The 26,015-nt window shown below is 29.2% G+C and overlaps 1 protein-coding gene across 3 annotated transcripts in view; it reads right to left on the bottom strand.

Moving 5' to 3' along the window:
• Nucleotides 1-1,815: 1,815 nt before the first annotated feature.
• Ocrl (Oculocerebrorenal syndrome of Lowe) overlaps nt 1,816-26,015 on the bottom strand; it is an 86,808-nt gene continuing 62,608 nt past the window's right edge. For 2 of the 3 annotated variants that reach the window (XM_067286843.1, XM_067286845.1), the window contains 9 exons: nt 25,909-25,977; nt 23,123-23,219; nt 22,930-23,056; nt 21,259-21,367; nt 15,647-15,751; nt 15,497-15,581; nt 10,693-10,817; nt 7,623-7,734; nt 1,816-3,566 (listed from right to left, as the gene is read on the bottom strand). In XM_067286843.1, coding sequence (XP_067142944.1) covers nt 3,418-3,566; nt 7,623-7,734; nt 10,693-10,817; nt 15,497-15,581; nt 15,647-15,751; nt 21,259-21,367; nt 22,930-23,056; nt 23,123-23,219; nt 25,909-25,977 — 978 coding nt within the window. In that variant the 3' untranslated portion in view covers nt 1,816-3,417. Of the gene's footprint in view, nt 3,567-7,622; nt 7,735-10,692; nt 10,818-15,496; nt 15,582-15,646; nt 15,752-21,258; nt 21,368-22,926; nt 23,057-23,122; nt 23,220-25,908; nt 25,978-26,015 lie in introns of all 3 variants that reach the window. The other variant, XM_067286844.1, reaches the window with a different exon arrangement.

A 26,015-nucleotide genomic window follows, 5' to 3' on the forward strand; every position in this document is an offset into this window, starting at 1 on the left:
CGGCATAAAGCCCAAACTGTTCATCTCCAATCTCAGATTCCTGTCTAATCCTTCTTTTAACAATTTTCATAGTATGGGACAATAACTTTATGCCTCTGTAATGTGCACAATCCTGTACATCTCCTTTACCTTTAAAGATCAGCACAAGAATGCTCTTCCTCCATTCATCTTCTCCTGGTGCCAGACTTTCTTCATAAGGTTCCAGAGGATATAAATCCCTTCCTTACCCAAACCTCTCCAAGCCTCAACCGGGAATCCGACAGTGCCTGCTTTCTCTGTCTTCATTTCCCTGAGCACCCTTTCCACTTCTTCTCTGCTAATATCTTGCACCACTCCTTCATTTGCCTCTCCATTCTCGTATAAAGTTCTGGAGTTTTGTATGAAACTCAACAAATCTTCAACTAAGACATTTGCAGATTTAACCAAAGCTTATGGAGATGCCACTTTATTGAGAAACACGGTGTTTAGATGGCACAAAGATCCACGATAAAGACGATGCTTATCATTTTTTTTTTTTTTTTTGATAGCCGTGGAATTGTGCACAAAGAATTTTTACCTTGAGGACAGACAGTTAATCAGGCCTTCTACAAAGATGCCTTAGAACTTTGAAAACGGGTCAATCAAGTCTGCACGGACATTGTAGAAGATTGGGTGCTGCACCACAATAATGCACCTGCTCACACAACGCTATCAATTCGAGAGTTTTTGGCCTAGAAAAAATCCCCATATACTCACACAACTTCCGTATAATCCGGACGTAGTTCCGTGAGACTTCTACCTATTCCCTAAGATAAAATCCAAGTTGAAAGGTCATCATTTCGGGATAGTGGAAAACATCAAAAAAGTTGAACCAACGAACTAAACACCCTTACGGAGAATGACTTCAAGTATTGCTAGGACCAGTGAAAAAAACTTTGGAACCACCGTGACCTTGCAAGGGCTGTTCTTTGAAGATCGTTTGTAGTTTAATGTAATTCTCATATATTTTGAAATAAAAAGTCAGTATACTTACTTTTACGACAGACCTTATGTAATTTATAAAAAAACTTAACACTTCCTAAACATTCAATATGGAACCCTTGAATCGGTGCGAGGGCCACTTCTTACTCATGGGTCTCAAGGTTCACTAATTTTCCAATACGTGAATGTCTCATTTCTTTATTGATTTAAAATTATTCAGTATTTTTTGTGTTTGCACTTTTAAACTGTCAAAAATGTGAATTTGAACTTTGTTCTCTTACAATGGTTTAAATTTTCTGAAAATTTAAGTATTATTGGAAAATCATATTTAAGCCATTGAAACAACTATAACTTTTTACTTGTAAAATTTAAAATGTAAAACTGAAAAGAAATGATAAATTCTACTTTACTATGTAGGCCTACTGATTAAAACTGAATACACTAAATCTATTAATATATGCACAAATCTTAAATTTAGTTTAAAATATACTTTTGTTATATTTTGGTATTATTTTAGCAAATATTGAATTATTGGTTATTAAAAGTTTGATATAAAAATAAGAATTTCAAATAAGCTCAGGTTATACAAGTATACTTTAAAGTAAAATTTAAATATAATCAAATCTCTGGGCAACAGTCACTGGCAGAACATTAAAAAAAATGGCTATTGTTGCAGATTATTCTGTAAGCAATTTTGTTCAACGTTCTTTAAAAAATAGCTGAATGGCTGTCATTTAGAGGTAATCATTATTGGAGGTTCAATTTTATTGATTTTATTGACATTTTCAATTTTATTAAAACGTAATTATTCAGTAGGCCTATATCAATAAATAAATTTCATAAAAACTAGTCAAATTTTTATTAAAAGTAACTTTTAAAATTTATTATCTTTTTTTTAAAACTTTACAATCTGTTATAAACTTTACAATTTCCAACAAGATTTTGAATTAAAATAACTAAAATATTCAGTTATGATATGAAACCACAAAATGGAATATTGCACCCAGCAATGTTTTTAATACAATATGAAAAAAAAACTTATTTATTACCCAATAATTTCTAACACAACTCTAAAAACATTTAGAAATATTTATGCTAAACTTACCATCATAAATATTTCATTTAATCATATTTACTTAACTATATATATATATTTCTTTTATATAGTTTTTTAATGGAGGGAAATATTCATGCATAACTAAAATTCTAAAATTACATACAATATATATATAGAATATATTACAATCACTAGTTAATATCAGTGTGTCTGAGTATTATATCATAAATTTTGATATAAGCAGAATACAATTTAGTATAAGTAAACTACGAAAACATCACCTTAATTTTTCCATAACAAATTTATCTGAAATACACAAGAGTTTTTCTTTTATAAACAAATTTTGATCATGGAGAGTAGAAACTTATCTAAATTCTAAATAAATTTTAAAGTTTTTAAAAAATCCTATAAATAACAGTGAAAGAAAATATTTTACTTTGATATGCAGTTTATATATACTGCCTTTCAAAAATTGATAGAAAGCTTGAATGTAGTTTATAACACAATGATTTACATACATGTGTTAAGTTTCATTAAACTAAAATCTACTTAGATAACAGGACTAAACAAGAGCCAAAATATGTGACATTAAACTTATTTATCAAATGCATTAATTCTTTAGTATATCATATACTTACATCAGACTAAATGATACAATGATTCAGATATACACCCTGCATCACAGTATCATGTAACATACTAAACACATCAATTTGATCTGATAAATAAAAAGTTTTTGTCATGTAGTTTGGCTGTAAATTGCATTTCGATGTCTATCAATCTCTAATTTACACACTTTATTTAAATAAATAAATTCTGTTATCATTATACAATTCACCAGATAATAATTCTTATGCAGGAATTTTACAAGAATCATTGTCCTATACTGCTATAAATTAAGTATCATCATTGTAATGGCAGTCTTATTTAACAAAATATTGTTTAAAATCACTCATAAAATGTTATTCAATATCTAAAGATTTTGGACTAATGTTAAACTTCAGAATTTCTCTTAATCCAAATGGATTTGATATTTTCATTTTACAATGATTTAGCTAATGCGTTGTTGAATAGAATGGTGCATCTTATGATATAATTTCATATTTATTAATTTGTACACAGCTCCTTCAACTCCACTTTGCTATACAAATGAACTATTTACAACAATTCTACATAAAAAGAAAACTCTTTTCTGTTCATTTCATACTTTTGGAAAATGAGAATTATTACATAATTTTCAAAATATAAGAATACTCTTCTAACTTGGAAAATGGGAAAAAAATAAAAACAAAACAGTTTGCAAATTATTCTTTGTTTTCATGCAATTTTCTTTATAATACAGAAAACTGCAAATGTATTTCATTGATAATTCAGAGTGCAGCATTGATTATTTTATTGGTTCAATCGTCAAAATCATTCATTAAAAAATGATAAATAAAGGTAGCTTTTTTCCTTTCAACCAGCTGATGACTTATTTTTTTATAAACAGACTGATTATTCGGTACTTCTCCAGGAGGCTGCTTCAACAAAACACCACTGAATATAGTAGCTGGAATAAATAATAATTTTCAGTATTAAATCTTTAAATTATAAGTGATCACCAAATTATCAAATTTTTTTAAATCTTACAATCAGAAACATTGAAAATATTTTAAATGTTTAGATTTCTTGAACTTGTGATAAACTAAAAAATAATTAACTATAATTACTGAATCTGTTTTTTAAAATTAAAAAAATTACTGTACAAATTTCATAAGTCTCAAAAAAGGTGTTTGTTCTGATGATATACAAGGTATTACAATTTATTGACTAAATTAAAATTCTTAATTTATCAAACCATTATAAACAAATTACATTTTTTAAATGATTGTTACAAACTGATATGATACAAATTTCAAATTTAATGAATCTGGAAGATCTAATTGAACAAATATTTATCTGTTCTTATTATATTGCAAGTATGTGATTTATTAAAACAATTGAACTTTTTCTCCATTATATTGCTGTAAATATTGAATATTGAGTAAATTAAAATTAATTAAATATATAAATTATATATAATTTATAAAATCTTAATTTACACTTAATAATAAGGCAATATGTAATGAGTATGAAAAAGGAAAAATGTTTTCAATTAGCTTAAACTAAGTACATGAAGTATTAATTAATAATCAATACTTAGTAAATGCAAACATTTTGTTGTTCAATAGTGTGGTGAAAACTATGCCAAAAATTCAGTCACCACCATCAGTAAGTAATGAACAAACTACATGCAACCTATTGTTTAGTTCTGTACAAAGACTTTCAGTGTGCACATACAATTTAGTTTTTTGCAGTTTCTTAAAAAAAAAAATAGATTCTCTGGACATTAGTTCTTTTTAAATTGACAGCTTCAAACAATCTTGTTTAATCAATGCTTCTCATACGATTATTGAATCTGAGTAAGAACTGAATACTGTAAAACGAGCTTATAGATGTTGCAATAATTGATAATCAATTATTTATGTAAAATTTCTATTATCTGTAAGCTTATATTTGTGTAAAATTTGCAACAACTGTAACACTATGAATATACAGTCAAACCTGTTTTTATGCGGTCTTTTTACGTGCGATTTTTATTTGTGCGATTTTTTTTAATGCAAATTTTTAATTTGTGCGGTTTTTTTTGTGCGATTTTTTATTTGTGCGGTATAGTTGGCGTCTAGTCTCGTGCGATTCGTCATGTCTCACGTTGACTTATTATAGCTAAATAAACTTATTATAGCATAAATGCACTTATTATAGTATTATTATTGCATGAATATGCAAAAAATGAAATAATTTACTTTTTAAGTCAACAAAACACCACCTGGACAAAAATATGTAAAACAGACAATAGACCAGACGATGCAGTCAAGTGCTGACATCTGTTGTCAATAAATTCTATTTCGTACAGTTTTGAGTTATTTTCTATGTGAGACTTTTTTTATGCGGTCCCTGCTGACCGCATTAAAAAAGTATTTTTTTAATTGTGTTGCGAAAACTATTATTTACAGCCATTCGTGAAGTTTCGTGAGATTTTTTTTTATGCGTTTTTTTTAATGCGGTCCCTATCCACCGCATAAAAACAGGTTTGACTGTATTGTGTGTGTTTTATATAAGCATTACAAAAAATGATTTCAATATTTTCTACATACAGCAGAGCATCTATTATCTGAATACTGTTCAATCAAAACATCAGTTAACTGAAAGCATTTCAATCAGCAAATTCAAATTTCTGCTAGTGCTGTGACATTGCAGCACTCTCTTGCTCCCTGCAAACCTAAACTGTAGGCCTACTTTAATGCACTTGTATGTAAGGTATGAGTTTGTAAGACATGTGATTCAAAATATATACAGTACAGTTTTGTGTTTAATATATTTTTTCATAAATGATCAGTTATCTGAATAACCCCAGTCCCAAATTGTTTTGGATAACTGATGCTCTACTGTAATCATGTAATCATTGCAAAAATTTATCATGGAATTATGTAGTATATAATATAAATTTTAAAGTACTTAAAATACAATCAATATACAATTTTTAAATATATTTAATACTTATTACTATTATTATATATCATATTATGTACAGTAGACCCCCCCATAACATGGGTTCATATAAGACGAATTTGTATAACACAGCGGAAAAATTGCAATCGTGTTTGTATAACACTCTAAAAGAGACTCATATAACATGGTAAAAGAATGAGACAGATTGTCATGGCCGACTTGTGCCTCGACAGGATTGGTCAAATCTGGACCAATAGTGGACATTGCACAAACCTTTGAGTTTAAACGAGCAGCAAACCTACTAAAAAGCCTTTATTATTCAACGGCCATAAAAATTATATTTCTATTAATGATGTCTCCAAAGTTCAGCAAGTTTTTCGCAGAAAGAATAACTTATCAGGAAACACATCCGATGTTTGATGAGCTGCTCTGTGACAAAAACAAGCTTAAGCAATGGCATCTTCAAACAGTGCGCACTCGGCACCTACAATTTTTTGTTTATAGCATAGTTTATATGGATTATTCCCAAAAAATTATACATGTTTTGGAAATGTTTGAGTCAAATTAGTCTAGAATCAATCAATTAATTTTAGGGAAGAAAACCTTTCAAACAGCCTAAACTGCACAAGTGCCGGGCTGTGAGTGGCTCATGTATTTGTAAAATCTAAGTGACTCGCACAACACGGAATTCATATAACATGGAACATATCTACTGTGTTATAGGGAGGGTTCTACTGTATATATAATGATAAAAGTCTATATTTAGGATAGTTACAATTCCAACAGGCCACATTCACAGAACACACACAAATAAAACAGACTAACAAAGGAATACTACACAACAGCAGAATAAACTCAACACTAACACAGATGAATACATCTCAGTACATTTGAAACTAAAACAACTCTAAAGGAAAACATGAACAACATTAACAAAACAAATATATTCTCAGTCAGTCTGTACAAATGCTAATTCTTTCTCAAAGAGAGGGAAAGAGACCTCAGATATTTTAAAACAATACTACAAACAAATACAGACACTGAGTTTTTCTACAGAAAACAAGAAACATCACAGTTACACAAAGCTGTAGCTCTGGCAGACAAAAACAGTACACCATTAAACTCAAACAACGTTAATGTGGATCTAACACAGCATACAAAATGCATCAGACAGTCTTGAGCTTGGAAGATCCAAAGAAGGCACCCAATTATCTCAACCAGAACTACATTGACAGAATTACATCAAACTGCTGGCTGACTCAAAGATGCCTCTTTGTAGAAACAGAAGAATTTATGATTGCCTTACATGACCAGATCATAAATACAAGAAACTACAGGAAGCACATCTTAAAAGACAACACTCACAGATGGCACTTGAAAGAAATGCTACATCATGCTTAAGACTATACAACATATCACATCAGGCTGCAAGCTTTTAACACAAATTGACATCAACATAACCAAACAGCAAATATAATCCATCAAAAGCTTGTGCACAAACTCACTTCTACACACCCAAGAACCATATTAAGAATTCACTCTTCAGATAATCACAGAAAACAACAAAAAAAATATATTGTGATCATGCCATAATCACAAACAAAACAATTCATCACAACAGACTAAACATCACATTCATTGACAAACAAAACAAAATCACATATACCATAGAAATAGTTGTACCAAACACCTACAAATACATATACTGAAAAAGTTAGTAAATACTTAGTAGATCTCGCCCACAAAATAATGCATCTGTGGAGAATGGATGAGATACATATTGTGCCAGGAATTTAGGGCTTCATGACAGCACATACATCACACTACAGAAGGCTGCCATACTAAACATATAATACTCAGAAAATATTTAAACACATACATAATACATGTACAGTATGTAAACAAAACATTTATTTTCTATAGTTATGCCTTGACTCTGATTCAGCTTAGCCCTATGCATTGGTATATATGCTGTGTAGGAATGTTCTACAACATCACATAATAATAATAATATATAAATTTTAAATAACTATAAAATGAAAATACAGAATAAATAAGAATTGGAACAACATACCTAGCATTTTTGGATCCAATTTATTGGCACTACTGTGATACAAAAGCTCCTTAAGAAAATCTATTATATACCGGAAAACATTTTTATGGACTTTGGGTATGTGTGCTAACACCTAGAAAATCAATATAAATTTTTTGTAATTACAAAATATAAATTCCATTAAATTATTTACCATTTTAATTAATAAATTAAAAATTTGATTATTATATGTTAATTAAAATATCCTCTTTACATGCAAACAATTCATTGTTTAAAAATTCTTGATTTAATTTATCATTTCCATTATTAATTTTAATATAATTTTAGACTCTCTTTCATACATTTAATTGATTAAATAAAAAATAGTGAATTATAAATATGGAAAAATTTACACATTTATATTATTTAAAGCAGTGGTTCCCAACCTTTTCTAGAATGCGGAACACTTTTGTGAGCAAGTTTCTTTAGCGAAACACTTACTTAAGTTAATATGAAACACATAAGCTTGTCATCAGTTATTTTATTAGAATTGAGCAGTTATAATTCAAAATCTCTACTCATATTATTAACGCCAATTCTAAGACAGGAAAAAATATATCTAAATAACTTTAATGGGAAACTTCTGCCTGATGTTTTTTACATATTTTATTCAGTTTTTATCATTGCCTTTATCTTATTCGAAACAGTAGTACACTCCATGAGTACGAGTCATACATATATATTTAAGTTTATGAAAATTTTATGATTTTAATTTTTTGATATTCGGCGGCTCGAATACGATTGTACACTTTCCGATTTGCGACTAAATCTGCGGAACACTTGGGAGATGCTTACGGAACACCAGTGTTCCACGGAACACCAGTTGGGAACCACTGATTTAAAACATTATAAAATTCTGCTGTAACTTATTCAAACTGAATAAGTTTTAACAAAGAATTATACAAATATAAATGCTATACTGAAGGATTTTATAATCAAAACTTAGAGCTATAGTATAAATGTTATAAAATATTGTAAAAAGAGATTATTAAGTATGTCAAATATTATATTTAAATAGTTTCATAAGTCTTAATGGTAATTAATTTCTAAACAAAAGAAAACATTCATTTGTTTTTTAAAATTGAACTTAAAAAACCCATATCAATCACACAAAATATAATTTACTTTAAAAAACACAAAGAATTTCATCACACTTACACTTAAGCATCATTTAGAATAATGAAGTGTCAAATGAATTTCAATAGATATAAAATTTAAATTTAGAAATTATATTACATAACATTTACAAAAGTAATTAAAATTTTCTACAATTTTAAAATTTTGAAAATAAATATTACAAAAATATTTACCTTAATAGTTTTCAGAAATAGTACACCAATAAAAACTGGTTAAAAACAAGCTGTAAAGGGTTTACACCTTGTTTTTAACTAGGTTTTTTTTTGTTTTAAGGGTTTTATGTTTTTACTACCTTTATTAGTCAATTTTTTATACATTTTATCCAAAATATTTTTACTTTTTACAATTTTACCAGTATACCCCATGATTTTATTACTAATTACAGTAGAGCATCGATTATCCGACTCAATTGGGGACTGGGGTTGGTCAGATAACTGAAAAAACGGATAACCGAAAAGTACGGAAAAATACATTATTAGTATATTAGTATATCCCATGTAATTTGTATATTAGTATATCGCTATTAACCTACTTCGCGTTGAATTTTCATCGATGTTAAGCCTAACAAAATTTTTTTTAATAATAATCGTTGCTATTGTATCATTAAAAATGATTTCTTTATTTTCCACAAAATAAAGACAAAATAAAAAATTAAGCATGGTTTAAATACTGGCCTCCCTTTCATGGTCGAGCCATGTTGCCAGCTAAAACACGCAAAAATTTAACAAAAATAATATTAAAGTAGCCAAGACATAGCCAAATATTGTAGCACCACATCACTAGCAGACATTTGAATTTGCCGACTAGAACGCGGTCGGTTAACCAATGTGACGGTTAATCGGGGGTCGGATAATCGATGCTCTACTGTAGTTATTCCAGTTGTCACTATAATTATTTTTAATTTTACTGATTTTCTAATAAAATAAGGACTGAAGAGCTCAAAATGCATATCCATTATAAATTATAGAAAATAAATCTACTTTTTCCATCAAAAGGAGTGTTCCTGTATGATTTGTTCTCAATAACAACTTTATGCTAGGTTCCAAAGAACATACAACTAATTGCAAGAACAACAAGCAATCAAGTGCCTTAACTGAATCTTGTGATGAATATTATAACTTACACTATAGTGAATCCTGACTAAATAAAATCGTATTAATTTAGATTTTCTGTAATATATTTCTAATATATATGTATTTACATATTACACTCTTACTAATTCTGATAAATTAAAGAACACTTATAGTTATCATAATATTCATTTTGCATTATTTGTTGCAATGTGTGGTTGATAATGCACAATCATTATCAGTCTTTAAAATATTTAATGTTTAAAGCGTTAGTTATCATTATTTGACTGCAATACAATAGTTTAAATTACTGACATTTTTTACTTTGATTACATGCTTGTTGTTGTTAAAGATTGTACTGCTGATAGTACAGGCAAACAACACTGGATAAATAACTATTAATTAATAATAATTATAATTAATAAATCTTCATTAAGTTATACATTTTTTAGTTGGTTTAACATCCTTTTAATGTCAGATTTATTCAAGCTAGAATGAAAATTTTGGTTTCATAGAAACTAACATTAATCTAACTTATCCTAATTAATGTTATTTTAATCATTTTGGGATTTGCCTAAGTAAGTAAAATAAGTTAATATAAAATTTATTTTATACATACATGCATATATTATAAATAACATATATTCAACGTAAAATATGGCATAAATAAACACACATAAAAAATGACAATTCAATTCTTTTTATGTACTGTACATAAAATTTCAATTCCTTCTGCATATTTATTTTTATTACTCAAATAGCTAATTTTATATAATCAAATTGTTTATATTTTTAAAATTCAATTTATTTCACAATAAAAATTTAATATTTTCTAAAAAATTTACCTGTTTACATTGAGCAAAGTTATTTGAACATTCTAAACATGCTTGGTAAGAGCTATATGGAATCACTGGTTCTGCAAGAGCTTCAAGAAACAGTAATAATGCTTCTGCCACAGAATGAACACTTACTGAAATTTAGTTAAGAAATTCCATTTTATTTAATAAATTTTCTCTATTACTTAAAATTTTCACTTTTAACTAATACATTAAATTTTTTGGAAAAGATAACATATGTTAAAAAATAAAACTTTTAAAGCAAAACCTCAATTTTTATTATATAAATTAAATACTGTAGATTTTATTTAACAATTATACTATTAAACATAAAAAGGATAAAAGTTATTCTAATATACATCTCATGTAAGTTGATATGCAACAATTAAAGTTAAATCAATTTTTCACAATTAACTAACTAAAAGTGGAATATTTTGGCTATTAAGATGTAGTTGTTTCTTTATGTACTCAAAAGTTTTTCCAAGATAAATTTCATGTTTTGATTCTCACCATCAATTTTAGTACAAATTTTTATACAAAAATTTTAGATAAAAATATTTTGATACTCAGTGTTATCTTTCTCATAAAAGGAATCATAGTGTGATATTTAGAAAAGAGTAAAGTCAAAGTCAAAGGTGATTATTAAAGAGTTCTGAAAAAAGAAAGGTGAATTCAGTAATAAAGAGAAGGAAAAAATACTTACTTCAAATTTATGTATTAGATCTAGAATGAGGAGGAAAAACTACTAGCAATAGCAAAACATGAAAAACCTAATGGAAATAAAATTATTATAAGAGATGATTATTTTATAAAAGACAACATAAAATATACATATGATGTTATATAGACAAAGTAGTTCAATTGAGTTGTTGTTTGAGAAAGAACTGACTGATATTATAGAGTTATTTATAATTAGATTGAAGAAACAATAGTTATTCTAAAAGTTAAATTCATGAAAATAGGAAAAACTAGAAACAGACTCAGTCTATGCTTATTCTTGTCAATACTCCTTAAAAAGTTTTCTTTAAATTTAGGAAATTGTAAGAAATATTATCAACTAAATCACCGAGGTTACTGTATCAAATAGATAGCATTCAAAAGTATTTGGATCAATTATACATCTCAAAAGACTAAAGATGGCTATAACTTGACAAAGTCTATGTGATGTATTCCAATCCCAGGATACTTATATAGTAACAGATATATTCCTATGATTTGTTTTGTATAGGGAGACACTAATGTTGCTGAATAGATACAACCTCTGTGTGATGAACAAGATCAACAATTGGAAATATTAAGAAATTTTATAATGACAAAATTGTAATTATTTAATACGTACTCACTTTTTGAACCTTTGTATCCGGTACTTTTTTTACTGTCCACACAACAAATGTTTTCGGCCTCACTTGAGGTCTGCTTCAGGTTAAAAGAACAAAAGAAAACTGGTTTCCCAATTATTTGAATTATTCTTCGAGGAACGTTTAGCTTTAAAATATATTCGAACATAACAACATGTCAGGCGACTTATGTGAATTGGTTTTACGTAAATTGGAAAAAACCGTCATACCAGAGTATGGGTCCAATATAGTTATATATAAAAGATATGTAGACGACGTATTTATCCTGTGGAAAACAGAAACGAGCATCAATGATTTTTTAAGTTGCATGAACAACAATCCATACAGGTTGACCCTTAACCCTTTCCCGGCCAGGGTACCGATCTATCGTTACCCTATTCGTTTAGCAAAACGGCCAGGGTACCGATTGATCGTTACCCTGTTAACAATCGATTTTTATAAAATTTATCGACAACAGATGTCAGCACTTGACGGCATCGTCTTGTTTATCGTTCATTCTACATATTTTTGTCCAGGTGGTGTTTTGTCGACTTAAAAAATTTTAATTATCGGTTATTTTTTCTTAATTTTTCATTTTCTGATAATTTTTTATTTTATTTTTAGCATATTCATGCAATAATATTGCTATAATAAGTTGATTTATGCTATAATAAGTTTATTCAGCTATAATATGTTAATATATCGTAAATATTTAAGTTATGACCTTCAGTTCTGATATTTTATATATTTTTTTTAATTTTTAATTTTTAATTTTTTTTTAAATCTAAAATATTAGCAAATGTTACATCTATTGCTATTGGTAATCGTATGTTTATTACAAAAATATATAGTCTTGTTTGATATGAAATGAATAAAGTATATTAGTTAATTATATTAGATGAAAGCAGAATAAAGTTCAGATTTCAAACAAATGTTTGATATAATGTGCGATAATTTCACAACGAATAAACGTACGTGCATAAATGTAATATCAAATTGTACAGAACAATATTCTACGTCATTCTGGCTCAGTGACAATAAGAATAAAGTAACCAGACAATGTTAATTTTGACAAAAAGTAACAAATTTTCAAGTTTGAATGTCAATTATCATATATTATTTTTTTTTTCTCATAAATTTTTCAAACAAACTTTATTGAAAAATGTCGTATTTAAAACTAACTATATTGATAAATATATGTGATTTTTTTCATATGAATCAAATAATAATTTAATTTTTGGTGAATTTTTAAAATAATATTGCCTGATTTACCTATTTTGACCTTGGCCGTTTTACAAAATAAGGGGGCGTGGCAGACGGCAGGGAAAGGGTTAAAATGGACCAAATGTCTACCACCAATGCCCACTTCTTGGATATCAACATCAGACTGAATGAAGGAAGGATTGAAACTGGTATATATATTATAAACCTGGCTACAACCCATGATTTATATCAGCAAACTCAGCCGGCCCTTACACATAAAATCGCAGCGTTCTGGGCTTTAGTTAGAAGAGCATATACGCACCCTTCCAGGTGGAATGATACTATAATTGAACTACAGAAGATAGAACGCATCGCAATGGCACATGGATACAAAAAAGAACTAATACGAAAGTTAGCACGGGCCTATTCCAGACCACGAGATACACAAAGTACACCCATTACTCATGAAGATCGGAATCAAGAACCAGCCAGCGGATACACGATTGTCGAATACAACCGGCGATTTCAGGCCTTATATAAAGAAATTGCAACCAAAACTGGTACCAGATTGGCATACAGAAGGTTCCCAGATATATATAAATTGTTGCGCAATGCCAAAGACAAAATGAACCATCTTTGGGCTCAAGGTGTATACAGTATTCCAGTGAGGGATGACATATTTAGGCGTGAATTAGTATACATTGGCTCCACTAAACGTTCCATCCAATAGAGGCTCAAGGAGCACAGATACGATATAAACCATGCTCGTTACACCACTGCCTTATCCACCTACTCCATCAATCCAGAAATTCACGCAGACCTATCCAATGCCAGATTGATAAGTAGAGCCTTTCAGATGGAAGACATCAGGGCCTTTGAAGCCCTTGAAATATACAGGGCTGGCCGTGCAGGGAAATGTATAAACTCTAAAGACGGCAACGCACTTTCATACGCCTGGCATTACGTATGCGAAGAACAAGAAGACGACAACGCTACGTAGCGCATGCATATATTCGAAAATTACGTTCGAATATATTTTAAAGCTAAACATTCCTCGAAGAATAATTCAAATAATTGGGAAGCCAGTTTTCTTTTGTTCTTTTAACCTGAAGCAGACCTCGAGTGAGGCCGAAAACATTTGTTTTGTGGACAGTAAAAAAGTACCGGATACAAAGGTTCAAAAAGTGAGTACGTATTAAATAAACCGGTATTCAGACTGGAAGATTGTGTAATTATTTACACTTTATATAATTTGCAACAAAGTTTTTTGTAGTTGCATTACACAATTTGCGATTTTATTTATTTAAGTACACAATATTGTAAATGTATGATAATGTTAAACAAAATGGATAAGATTTCAAAATATTGTAATTTATATATTATCATATAACAAAATCAATTATGTTGGTTATCAACTGGAACTCCCCTTTGTAACAGGTAAACCCTATTACAAATAAACTTTATTTACTTACATTCAGGCATTGAAAAAAAAAACAGTTTGTTTTTTTGAGTGAATCATATGCTAATTTTTTTGCATAGCATATGAGATACTTGAAAAAGTAATAATAAAGTCAGCCAAGTATTGCATGATGTTTTGTAATTTTTTGTTGGGTAATAGCAAAAACATACTGATCACAGCATACATTATATACAGTGTACAGATCTCTAGACAATGTGAATATATTCATTTAAATTAATAAGTTTGATTTTTTTTAGTTACAGCAATGCAGCACATGAGCAATCTTCCAAACAGAGATGCCTCCCAGGAAAACTTTTATGGAAAACTGTTCCATTAGGCATTACTAACTTAAAGAAAACCTAGAAAACTCCACATGGCCAGCCTGTTGGCAGGTACAGTACAATCCCACAACTAACTACCAGTGTTCAGTGGTTTCATCCACTCAGTTCACTGGTGGGCCTTAAAGTAATAAAAGTTATTTTCTGAAAGTATAAAGCATGTTTCATGAGATTCACATAACATTTTGCTATGAAATGGCAGTCATGGATTAATATTTTGATATCTAAATTTATTGAAGTGTGTGTTTTCTAAGAAATTTCTTTAAATACTAATTAATTAAAAAGTAATTTTTCTTCATTTTACCAACAGTAAACTTTAAAATTGGAGTTGCAGGAGTCAAAAGAATTTTGCCAACTCCAACTCCACAACACTGGTTATTATTCTAAAAATATCTAATTCTTTAATTTTAAAATTCATTCTGAAATTTTATTTGTGATTATGTATGTTAATTTTAAACTTAAACAGAAAAGGATACCATTTAACTCCCAATTTCCTGTATCAAGATTTTCTCTGATTTGCTGTATTTCATTATGCAAACCCGGTTGTTGAAATAAATCTTCCTATTAAAAATATATGATCAATATGCATAAATGTTTTTAATAAACAAATTTTTCAAGAAGTTTACCTGATTCATGCCTTTTGAATATAAATGATCAACTAATAGCCATATTTCCTTTGGAATTTCAAATGGTATGTCCATACAACTATTAGTTGGTGTAGTAGATGTTTCCTAATATAAAGCAAACAAAAAAAATAAAAATTTAATCATGAAATTTATGTCAGTAAAGTATTATTTAAATATTTATATACCTTGTAAATTCCAAACTATATTCTCAAACAATTATATACCATATTTTCTGGGGTATAAGATGACTTTTTAATCCAGGAAAATCTTCTCAAAAGTCGGGGGTCTTCTTATATGCCGGGTGTCGTCTTATAGGGCGAGTATATCCCAAACTCTATATTTTAACTGTAAAAGTCAGGGGTCGTCTTATATGCCCAGTCATCTTATGCACCAGAAAATATGGTAAATAGAACTTTTGAAAATTTTCAATTAAATTTTTTTTTAATTTAAAAATTTTATTCATATTTTGCAATTTTTTTTAATGTTAAAAATGATTTCCTTTGTAAGGATAGTTGTTTAATGTCCATTTTAATTTCTTTTATTTTAACTTATTCTTTACTTAAGATGTGAGGGTAAGATGGCACCAAGGGACCCCAGAGGAGGGAAACACTGCTGTACTCCCAAGTCCCTTCCAATATAGATGACTAAAGCATAGGAAAAATCAGGACGATTCAGGAAGGGGGTAATTTACAATTTTAAGACTAAATTTTATTTACACAAATTAAGTACAGAAAAATGATAAACTGAACAAAAATTTTAAAATAACTATGACAAAACTGGAGATGAAAGCAGACAAAAGCAGCAGCACACCTTGTGTAACTCCTGCAAATATTTATTTGACCAAAACATTTTCATACAATTCAAATACAACAGATAATCTGCAGTATTTGAATTGCATGAATGTTCTATTGGTTTAGAACATTCTTCAAATTCATTTAAATTATTTTACATTGCATTTTAAATGTATTTAGAATGTTCTTTGTATTCTATTTTCATTTAGTTTGGTATTCAGCTGAAGAAGGCCTATAGATAATAGGTTGAAAACATTTATGATCAAATAAATACTTTGCTGTATTTATACAAGGTGTGCTGCTTCTTTCATAAAAAAAATTTTAAATTCTACAGATGCTATTATGACAAAAAGTAAACTCACAATGCATGCAAAAGAACTACAACATTGCAGTAGTAACCAAAGCCAAATAATCTTGTCTGAGACAAAATATATTTCAGTTACTAGAGAGAGAGAGAGAGAGAGAGAGAGAGAGAGAATGATCTTCATCTTCAGATGTAGATGGCTAAGATGAGCAAAAGATGAGTGGGACCAACAAAAAAAAGCTCTGATGTAGTTTCTAAAAAGAGCTAATAATCAATAGAAACTAGGCAAGAGCATCTGAACAAATGGACCTATTTTCAATCCAACTGTTTCTGAAATCCTGAAGTCTAAATCTAGACATTTTCATGTTTTATTGATATAAACAAAATCTAACACCTTATCTTCGCTGAGAAAGTTTAATTTTAAACAAACGTTTTCGGCCTATTCTATAGGCCATCATCAGGCTAAAAAATCGAATAGTATCGTTCCATAAGAACAAATACAAATATTTAAACTTTAAATTAACAACGGATTAAAAGATGATACATAATAAACTAATATCGTATAGAATAAAAAACAAAATAAAAATCAAAAATAAACTCAGAAAAACTTCTAAACACAAGCATAGAACCATAAAATAAACATGTAAATTAAGAGTTCCTTGCAGAGTTCTTAACCATATACTTCCAGGCCGATGGAAGGCCCTCAGCGTCCCTCGCATTTATACACGCCCCTTCCAGCTTGCTCTTGTAAATCTCTATTTTCTCAGCGGTCCTCGCCAACGTTGGGGAGCTCACGGGTTTTATAATGTCCGCTTCATCCCATTTAACTATCGAGCTTTCGGTCTGAGCCATTTGGGATAGTACCGTGGCGTTGGAGCTTTTTCTGATGTTATACTTGTGCTCCTTGAGTCTTACACTCAAACTCCTTGTCGTAACGCCGATATAATCTTTCTTAATTCCCAGCTGTGCGTTCTCGTATGGTATCCTATACACACCCGCTTTTTCTTCCTTCCTAATGCTATCCTTGTCATTCCTTAAAATCTTATAAAGGTTCGGGGCTCTTTTCAGAATTATTGATGTCTCATTGCGGTTCGCAATTTCTTTCATAATGCTTTTGGCATATCTGTTATAAGTGAATTTAGTGATCTTAGCGGGACGTTGTTTAGAGCCTCTTGCTACGTTCTTCTCGTACCTTTTAACCATTCCTGTTATTGCGCTTTTCCTGTATCCTAAGGTTTCGGCTACCAGTAGAATTCTGTTAATTTCCTTTGCTCTGTCCATAACGTTATCACAATATAGAAAGGCCCTTCGGATTAGAGCCCGGAATGCCGCCATCTTATAATGATACGGATCATTTGATTGCGAAGGGATATAAAGCAGACTGTGCGTTGGTTTAACGTAAACACTGGTAGATAAATGCCCGTTCTTGAACTGGATGTTGATATCTAAAAAATGAATTGTTACGGAACTTTTCTGTTCTAATTTCAGTTTTAGGCCGTCGTTATTACGATTGATGCCTTCAATGAACTCATTAATCTTACGGTTATTCTTCCATAATATAAAGATGTCGTCTACATATCTTTTAAAATATACTATATCCTTACGGAAGTCAAACAAAACTCTTTTCTCCAGCTTTCTCACAACCAACTCACATAGAATTCCTGAGATCGGACTTCCCATTGGAACCCCTCTTTTCTGTCTATATGCTTGTCCATCATAGCGGAAGTCCGATCTCAGGAATTCTATGTGAGTTGGTTGTGAGAAAGCTGGAGAAAAGAGTTTTGTTTGACTTCCGTAAGGATATAGTATATTTTAAAAGATATGTAGACGACATCTTTATATTATGGAAGAATAACCGTAAGATTAATGAGTTCATTGAAGGCATCAATCGTAATAACGACGGCCTAAAACTGAAATTAGAACAGAAAAGTTCCGTAACAATTCATTTTTTAGATATCAACATCCAGTTCAAGAACGGGCATTTATCTACCAGTGTTTACGTTAAACCAACGCACAGTCTGCTTTATATCCCTTCGCAATCAAATGATCCGTATCATTATAAGATGGCGGCATTCCGGGCTCTAATCCGAAGGGCCTTTCTATATTGTGATAACGTTATGGACAGAGCAAAGGAAATTAACAGAATTCTACTGGTAGCCGAAACCTTAGGATACAGGAAAAGCGCAATAACAGGAATGGTTAAAAGGTACGAGAAGAACGTAGCAAGAGGCTCTAAACAACGTCCCGCTAAGATCACTAAATTCACTTATAACAGATATGCCAAAAGCATTATGAAAGAAATTGCGAACCGCAATGAGACATCAATAATTCTGAAAAGAGCCCCGAACCTTTATAAGATTTTAAGGAATGACAAGGATAGCATTAGGAAGGAAGAAAAAGCGGGTGTGTATAGGATACCATACGAGAACGCACAGCTGGGAATTAAGAAAGATTATATCGGCGTTACGACAAGGAGTTTGAGTGTAAGACTCAAGGAGCACAAGTATAACATCAGAAAAAGCTCCAACGCCACGGTACTATCCCAAATGGCTCAGACCGAAAGCTCGATAGTTAAATGGGATGAAGCGGACATTATAAAACCCGTGAGCTCCCCAACGTTGGCGAGGACCGCTGAGAAAATAGAGATTTACAAGAGCAAGCTGGAAGGGGCGTGTATAAATGCGAGGGACGCTGAGGGCCTTCCATTGGCCTGGAAGTATATGGTTAAGAACTCTGCAAGGAACTCTTAATTTACATGTTTATTTTATGGTTCTATGCTTGTGTTTAGAAGTTTTTCTGAGTTTATTTTTGATTTTTATTTTGTTTTTTATTCTATACGATATTAGTTTATTATGTATCATCTTTTAATCCGTTGTTAATTTAAAGTTTAAATATTTGTATTTGTTCTTATGGAACGATACTATTCGATTTTTTAGCCTGATGATGGCCTATAGAATAGGCCGAAAACGTTTGTTTAAAATTAAACTTTCTCAGCGAAGATAAGGTGTTAGATTTTGTTTATATAATTTTTGCTGGGCACGTTTTATTTAATGTTTTATTGATACTAATCTGAGTGACTGTCAGAAAAATTCCAAGTGGTAGGTAAATCACCGGAGGATGTTTTTGTCATTTTTCATTAAGACAGAGCTATTTAATTGAAAAATATGTTGTATTTTCTTTCTCTTTCTCTTATAATGTTTATCATCACAGGTGCACATACATCATAAACTGGTGCAGTTTCATTTTCAACATTCTTGAAATAAAATGTAGGCAGTTAACTAAAGTTAACAAGATCTAACAAACAACAAATGCTTGAAATTCAATTGAATAAAAAATAATAATTTCCAGTACTTATGCATAATTATTGTAAACAAACTTCACTGCAACATCAGATTGATGAAGCAATGCATGACTACAGAAAGATACCTCTCTTGCAACATCACATTTTCTGTTCTCTAAAAGTTCCTTTGTTCTATCTGCATTGTGATACTATTAAACAGATTTTCCATGAAACATTATAAAAAAGCATTCAGTGATTAAATGCTTCTGAAAAATGTAATCACAATGCAAGAAGAATTTAACTTATTAAAAATTTATATAAGCAATTAAATTCAAATATTTGTTAGTTTAAATTACTTTCCTCATTAAAGAAGAAAAATTTAATTAGGTAATTATATAAGATTAAAAACAATAAAATTTTAATAATTTTATATGAAATTTAAATTTTTATTTAAAAAAATTACATTTGAAAAGTTACCCTCTCAAAACATCTTATATGAAGATATAATTATAATAAATAAATCACAATTACCATAAGTTCCTACAGATAACCCATGGCAGCATATAATCTAAAGAAATTGCTAGAAAAAACATAAAACCTTCAGATACTCTCACCTTTGGAGCAGCTGTTGAAAGCATGATATTTACTGGTAAGCAGTTAGAAGGTATCATATTTTCAAATATTACAATACATTACTTTTTCCTTTCATGGTAATTTATTATATATCTGAATTTGATTTCATTCATGTATATATTCCTGTTTATATCATTTATAATTTATCTTGTTTACAATACCCTAATTTTAGATTAAATGCTTCACATTGTTCATTCTTTCATCAAAGCTTTACTAATAAGAATAATTTTGCAAACTTTTTACATTTAGATACTGTTCATTTTAAATTATCTTGTAAAAAGTTACAAAATAATTTACATTCGTAAAATGTTATGCATTTTTATTTTTTTTTAATTTGTTTTTTGTAATTTTTATTCAGGTTGTATTTTTATGTCTGTTATTCAAGGAGATGAAATCCTACGAATTACAACAGTGGATGGATGAACATATGTGTGACTAAAAATAATGTTGATGACTTCAGATGAAGGAAAAGCTGCTTGATGAGTTCATAATTGTAATTTAAAAGTGATATATGTTTAAGTGGATGTGGATAATATATCTTATGGGCTATCTGCACAAAATTATGATACTTAAGTTATTTGAAACATTTGCCAAGAACACTTACCAAATTTATCAAAACATCCATAGATATATCTCTAATTGGTGCATGCATCCGAACAAGTGCTTCAAGAGAAGAACCAAATGAACTTGGAACATAAGAACCAGTCACAGTAATGTAAAAAAATAGTTAAGAATTTATCATTAGAAAGATATATAATATTTGATTTGAATGGATGATGATGATGATAATCATACAAACACACATGCTTGCAAACAAATAAAGTATTCTTTAAAATTATATATAGTCAAATCCCTCTCTAACTATATTTAGTGGAACAAGAAGAAACACTATTGTAAAGAGATTTGTTGTTTTAGTGAGAGTTTTTTTTGCCCCTTGGAGCTTCAAGTTAAAGAAGTTTTATTGTATTTTACTTTTACAATAATATACAAATTATTACATATTGCATTATATTGCAGCAACGTAAAACAAACTAATACAGGTATATGAAAATAGAAAAATCACAATGCATATAGTTTAAGTATATATTTAATTTTTTAACTAAAGCTCAACAAATTAATACTTGTATTTATGAAAAGTTAAAAACATTTGTTTCATTTAATTTTAAATCTTTCATAAACATTCATAATTTTATTTCTGAAAAATTTTAAACTATTTTATCTATATAAATAGTCGAATCTGCTTAATTGGGACACATTGGAAAAAATCCATTTTGGCCCAATTAAATGAACTAATAATAAATTCTAAAATAAAATATGTACTACGTAGGTAAAAGTAGATAAAAAAAGTAGATAATAAAAGTAGATAAATAAGTAGATAAAAAAAATAATTAGGTACCTATTTTAATGCTTTATTAAATCAAAATATAGAAAATATCTATAAATTTGACACAGATAATATAGCAAATTTCTAGATAACTGATTCGAATCACACTAGTGTTGCCAAATACAGGATCAGTAGTGACATACACAAGGGTTGACTGATTTGTTCCCGATTGAATGATTTTTCTTTTCTCCCTTTTTAGTTAGACCATGTTCTAACTAAAAAGAGAGAAAGGAAATGGTTCATCCAAAAGTCACCTTACAGTCTTCCTTTGAGAACAGTTTCCTTTACTTGGAGTTGGGTCACTTCAGCGAAAGGATCTGTAGAATCCGCCAGCTCCAGATGCTGGTCTCAACAATCAGATGGCTGCTGTTCAAATTTAGACATAATCATGCACACAATACCTTCCAAGGAAACTCTGTCTTCCAACTCAGTCGAGAGACCTCAAAAAATTATCCGGAAATCTTTGTCCCTTCGCTTATAAACGGATCATCTGGTCCAATCCAGAGCAGGGCCAGCAGCTCTCATTCAGGTCTGCCTCAGATGGGATCCCTGTGTGATATGTCTCACTATGCTGACCCCCTCTGGAAAAACCAAAATGCCCGAGCACCCAAGAGAAAGACAAAATCACTTTGTCTCTGCCAACCGTTAGGCCTACACAACATTAGTGTATGTAGTGTCTACGTATTTTCAGATGATTCCTAAAATATATCAAAAATTGCTAAATTCTTTTTCTGCTGCTGTCCCAATTAAATGATTAATTTATTTAAATTACGTATGAATTTATTAGTTTGGTTTCCATTCTTTGAGATTTGGCCCAACAAAGCAGCTGCCCCAATTAAATAGAATTGACTGTATATATATTTTTTTCTTTACTTTTAATTATGAAAGGATATAAAAATATCTTTTCCACCTTCAAGATGCAATACAAGTATATCATACATTCGATCTTGTCCTGTATTTAATTTACTTGCAGTATGCTTATCAACATAAACTTCAAGTTCAATATCACATTTCTCTCCTGGAAATACACATTTTATTAAATAAATTAATTTAATAGAAGAAACTGAACCATAATAAAACTTACCAGTCATAATAAAAGACATAAAAGGTTTAATATTTAGCCATTCCTTACAAAATCTTGTATCATTAAGCTTTTTAATAAACTCAAACTGTACAGGAACCTATAAAACATAAGAAATTTAAACTTAAGTAAAATAATATAAATTACATACAAAAAATTTTATATATATAAAACTAGATTTTAGTATTTTTTAAAATCTAATTCTTTTATATATAATACAAACTCCAAATATAAATTCCAAAACCAAATAGAAAAATTATAGCAAACAAAAATCCATCTATAATTATATTATTAAAATAATAGGCTTAAAGATAAGCAGTGCTGCCACAATTCTTGTAAATAGTAATGTCATAAATTTAATAAACTAAATTCTGGAAAAGATTAACATGGAACAAAAATTTTGTAATCTTGATAAGCATAATGTCAGTAATGCTACTCAGATCACTAACTCAATTCTTGTTCTCAAATATATAAAATTATAGCATTATAAAAATAAGTGAAATGGAAAAATGGAATACTGAGGCAGAACCTCTTAAACTATGTGTTGAAAATACAAATGGTTACTGAATGATAACATTTTTATCATATCACTCCATTTCCTTTTTTTGTAATGATAAATGCTAAAATAAACTTGGAAATAAATAAACCAAATAAAGCAAAAATTACTATAACAGTATAACAAAAAATACAATGATGATTAAACAATACTAATGAATTTTTGTTACGTATCTTCATGTATTAAAATATCTGGATCAAACTTAATTAAGTCCTTTTTTTGCAAAGTGAAATAGTATGGGTTCAACATCACAATATAATATACTTAAAACTTCCCGTGTTAAAAAATTGATTCATACATAGTTTGTTAAATAAAGATCTGTTTTCTTCAGTTGCTACACAGTATAACAATGAAGGAAAAAAAACTCCAACTTTTCATAAATAAAAAAGTAATTAAATTTTATCTTTAAATATAACAATTCAAATTTCCAATATACTACTTATTTTAAAGATATGTTACTGAAGTACAATAACAGATGCAAACACTGATTTTTAGATATAAGAAAATACTACCTAAAAACTGAAAATTAAAACTATACAATAGTTCATATACAGTCGACTCCACATAAGTCGACATCCAGATAACTCGTCACCATAGGTTAATCAGTGAGCTTTCTATGGTCCCGGCCGACTTACATAAGCAATAATGTTAATAATGTTAAAAAACTCTGTTTACTCGACATCGTTTAACTGGTCACCACTGGATAAATCAACATACTTTTTCTGTTTCACACTTTTTTGACTTTTTAGAATTCTGATAAGTCGACTCCCCTCCTGAAAAAATGAGTTTACACTGTACAATAAGCTGTGTGGTGTAAACTTATTTTTCGGGGGGGGGTCGACTTATCAGAATTCTAAAAAGTGTGAAACTGAAAAAGTATGTTGATTTATCCAGTGGTGACAAGTTAAACAATGTCAAGTAAACAGTTTTTTAAGGTTATTAACATTAATGCCTATGTAAGTCGGCCGGGACCACAAAAAACTGACTACATAACCGACAAGTGACGAGTTATCCGGATGTCGACTTATGCAGAGTCAACTGTATTTCGAAAATAAATAGAACTAAGATTTGAAATAAGAAATATTGATGTTTATAATAAATTTAAAAATAAACTGAAAACAATATATGAAATTGACAGGATTATATCATAGACATAAAGCTGAGTGTAAATATAATAGTTATTCATTTCTGAGTCTTTGATATATAACAGTTTTGTATTAGTAACTAACACTTATATATTATTATTAATTACATGACATAACATTACATATCAATATACAGTTGAACATGTCTATCTCAAATCTCATAGGAATGAGAAAAAAATTTGTGATAGGTTGAGATACAGAGGTTCCTACACAGTAAACAGCAACAGGTTTGATCGGCACAGTATTTTATTAATACAATGGCTAGTTAAGCATGTACCTAATAAAGTTAAATAAAACGTTTTTCACATACTTTAACAGAAACAGTTTATCAATAGTTTCTGATCATGACTTTCTTCATTCAATAAGACACAAGCCAAACTCAGCCAATCGGAGAAAAGCCACATTAATTGCAACTACAGTATGTGCTGTATTACAAAAGGTATTTCTCAGCTACAGTTTATGCTACAGATTGTAGTCACTGACCTTTGAATTTGTAACTGACACTTCATTCCATAATTTGAAATATAAAGATTTTGGAAGAAAATTATTTGAGATAAACATGGAAAATATATTGAGTTTAGGCTGAAAATGCAAGAAAAAAAGTTTTTTTGAGATAAACATGTTTGAGGTAGACAGGTTCAATTGTATATAATTAAATTACTATTACTTTAACTTTATTTTTGTTCCTTCAGGAAAGCTGAAAAAATGGCAACTTGCCTATGTCCTTCCTATCAAGATTTATTTTAGTTCTAATAAGCTAAGTTAATTAGATATTCAAGAGAGAATATAGTAAACAGTAAAAAAACTTAGTATCTGCTACTATAATCACTTTTTGAAAATAGTTTTGAGTAAAAAAAAATATTACCTTTTATAAAAACAAAGAACTAATTTGTATAAAATAAATTAATATTCAATAGAAAATTAAATCATACACAAAATACAATAAAATAAATTAAAATATTATATATAAACAATTTTATATAACAAACACATTTTAAATAGAAATAATATAACAAACAAAAAAATAATGTTTGATCATAACATTAAGATATATTAAAATTTAAACAGAATATTTAAATTTCACTTACTTGTCCAGTATTTGCAATTGTTAGATATTGTGTTTGCATTTCGATGAAAGAAACCTTATCAAAATGAATCTATAAATATATAATGTATATTATAACTAAAAGAAATT

This window comes from Centruroides vittatus, unplaced genomic scaffold, assembly GCF_030686945.1.
Source record: "Centruroides vittatus isolate TY-2023 unplaced genomic scaffold, ASM3068694v2 scaffold_386, whole genome shotgun sequence".
In the NCBI taxonomy this organism is placed as follows: Eukaryota; Metazoa; Arthropoda; class Arachnida; order Scorpiones; family Buthidae; genus Centruroides; species Centruroides vittatus.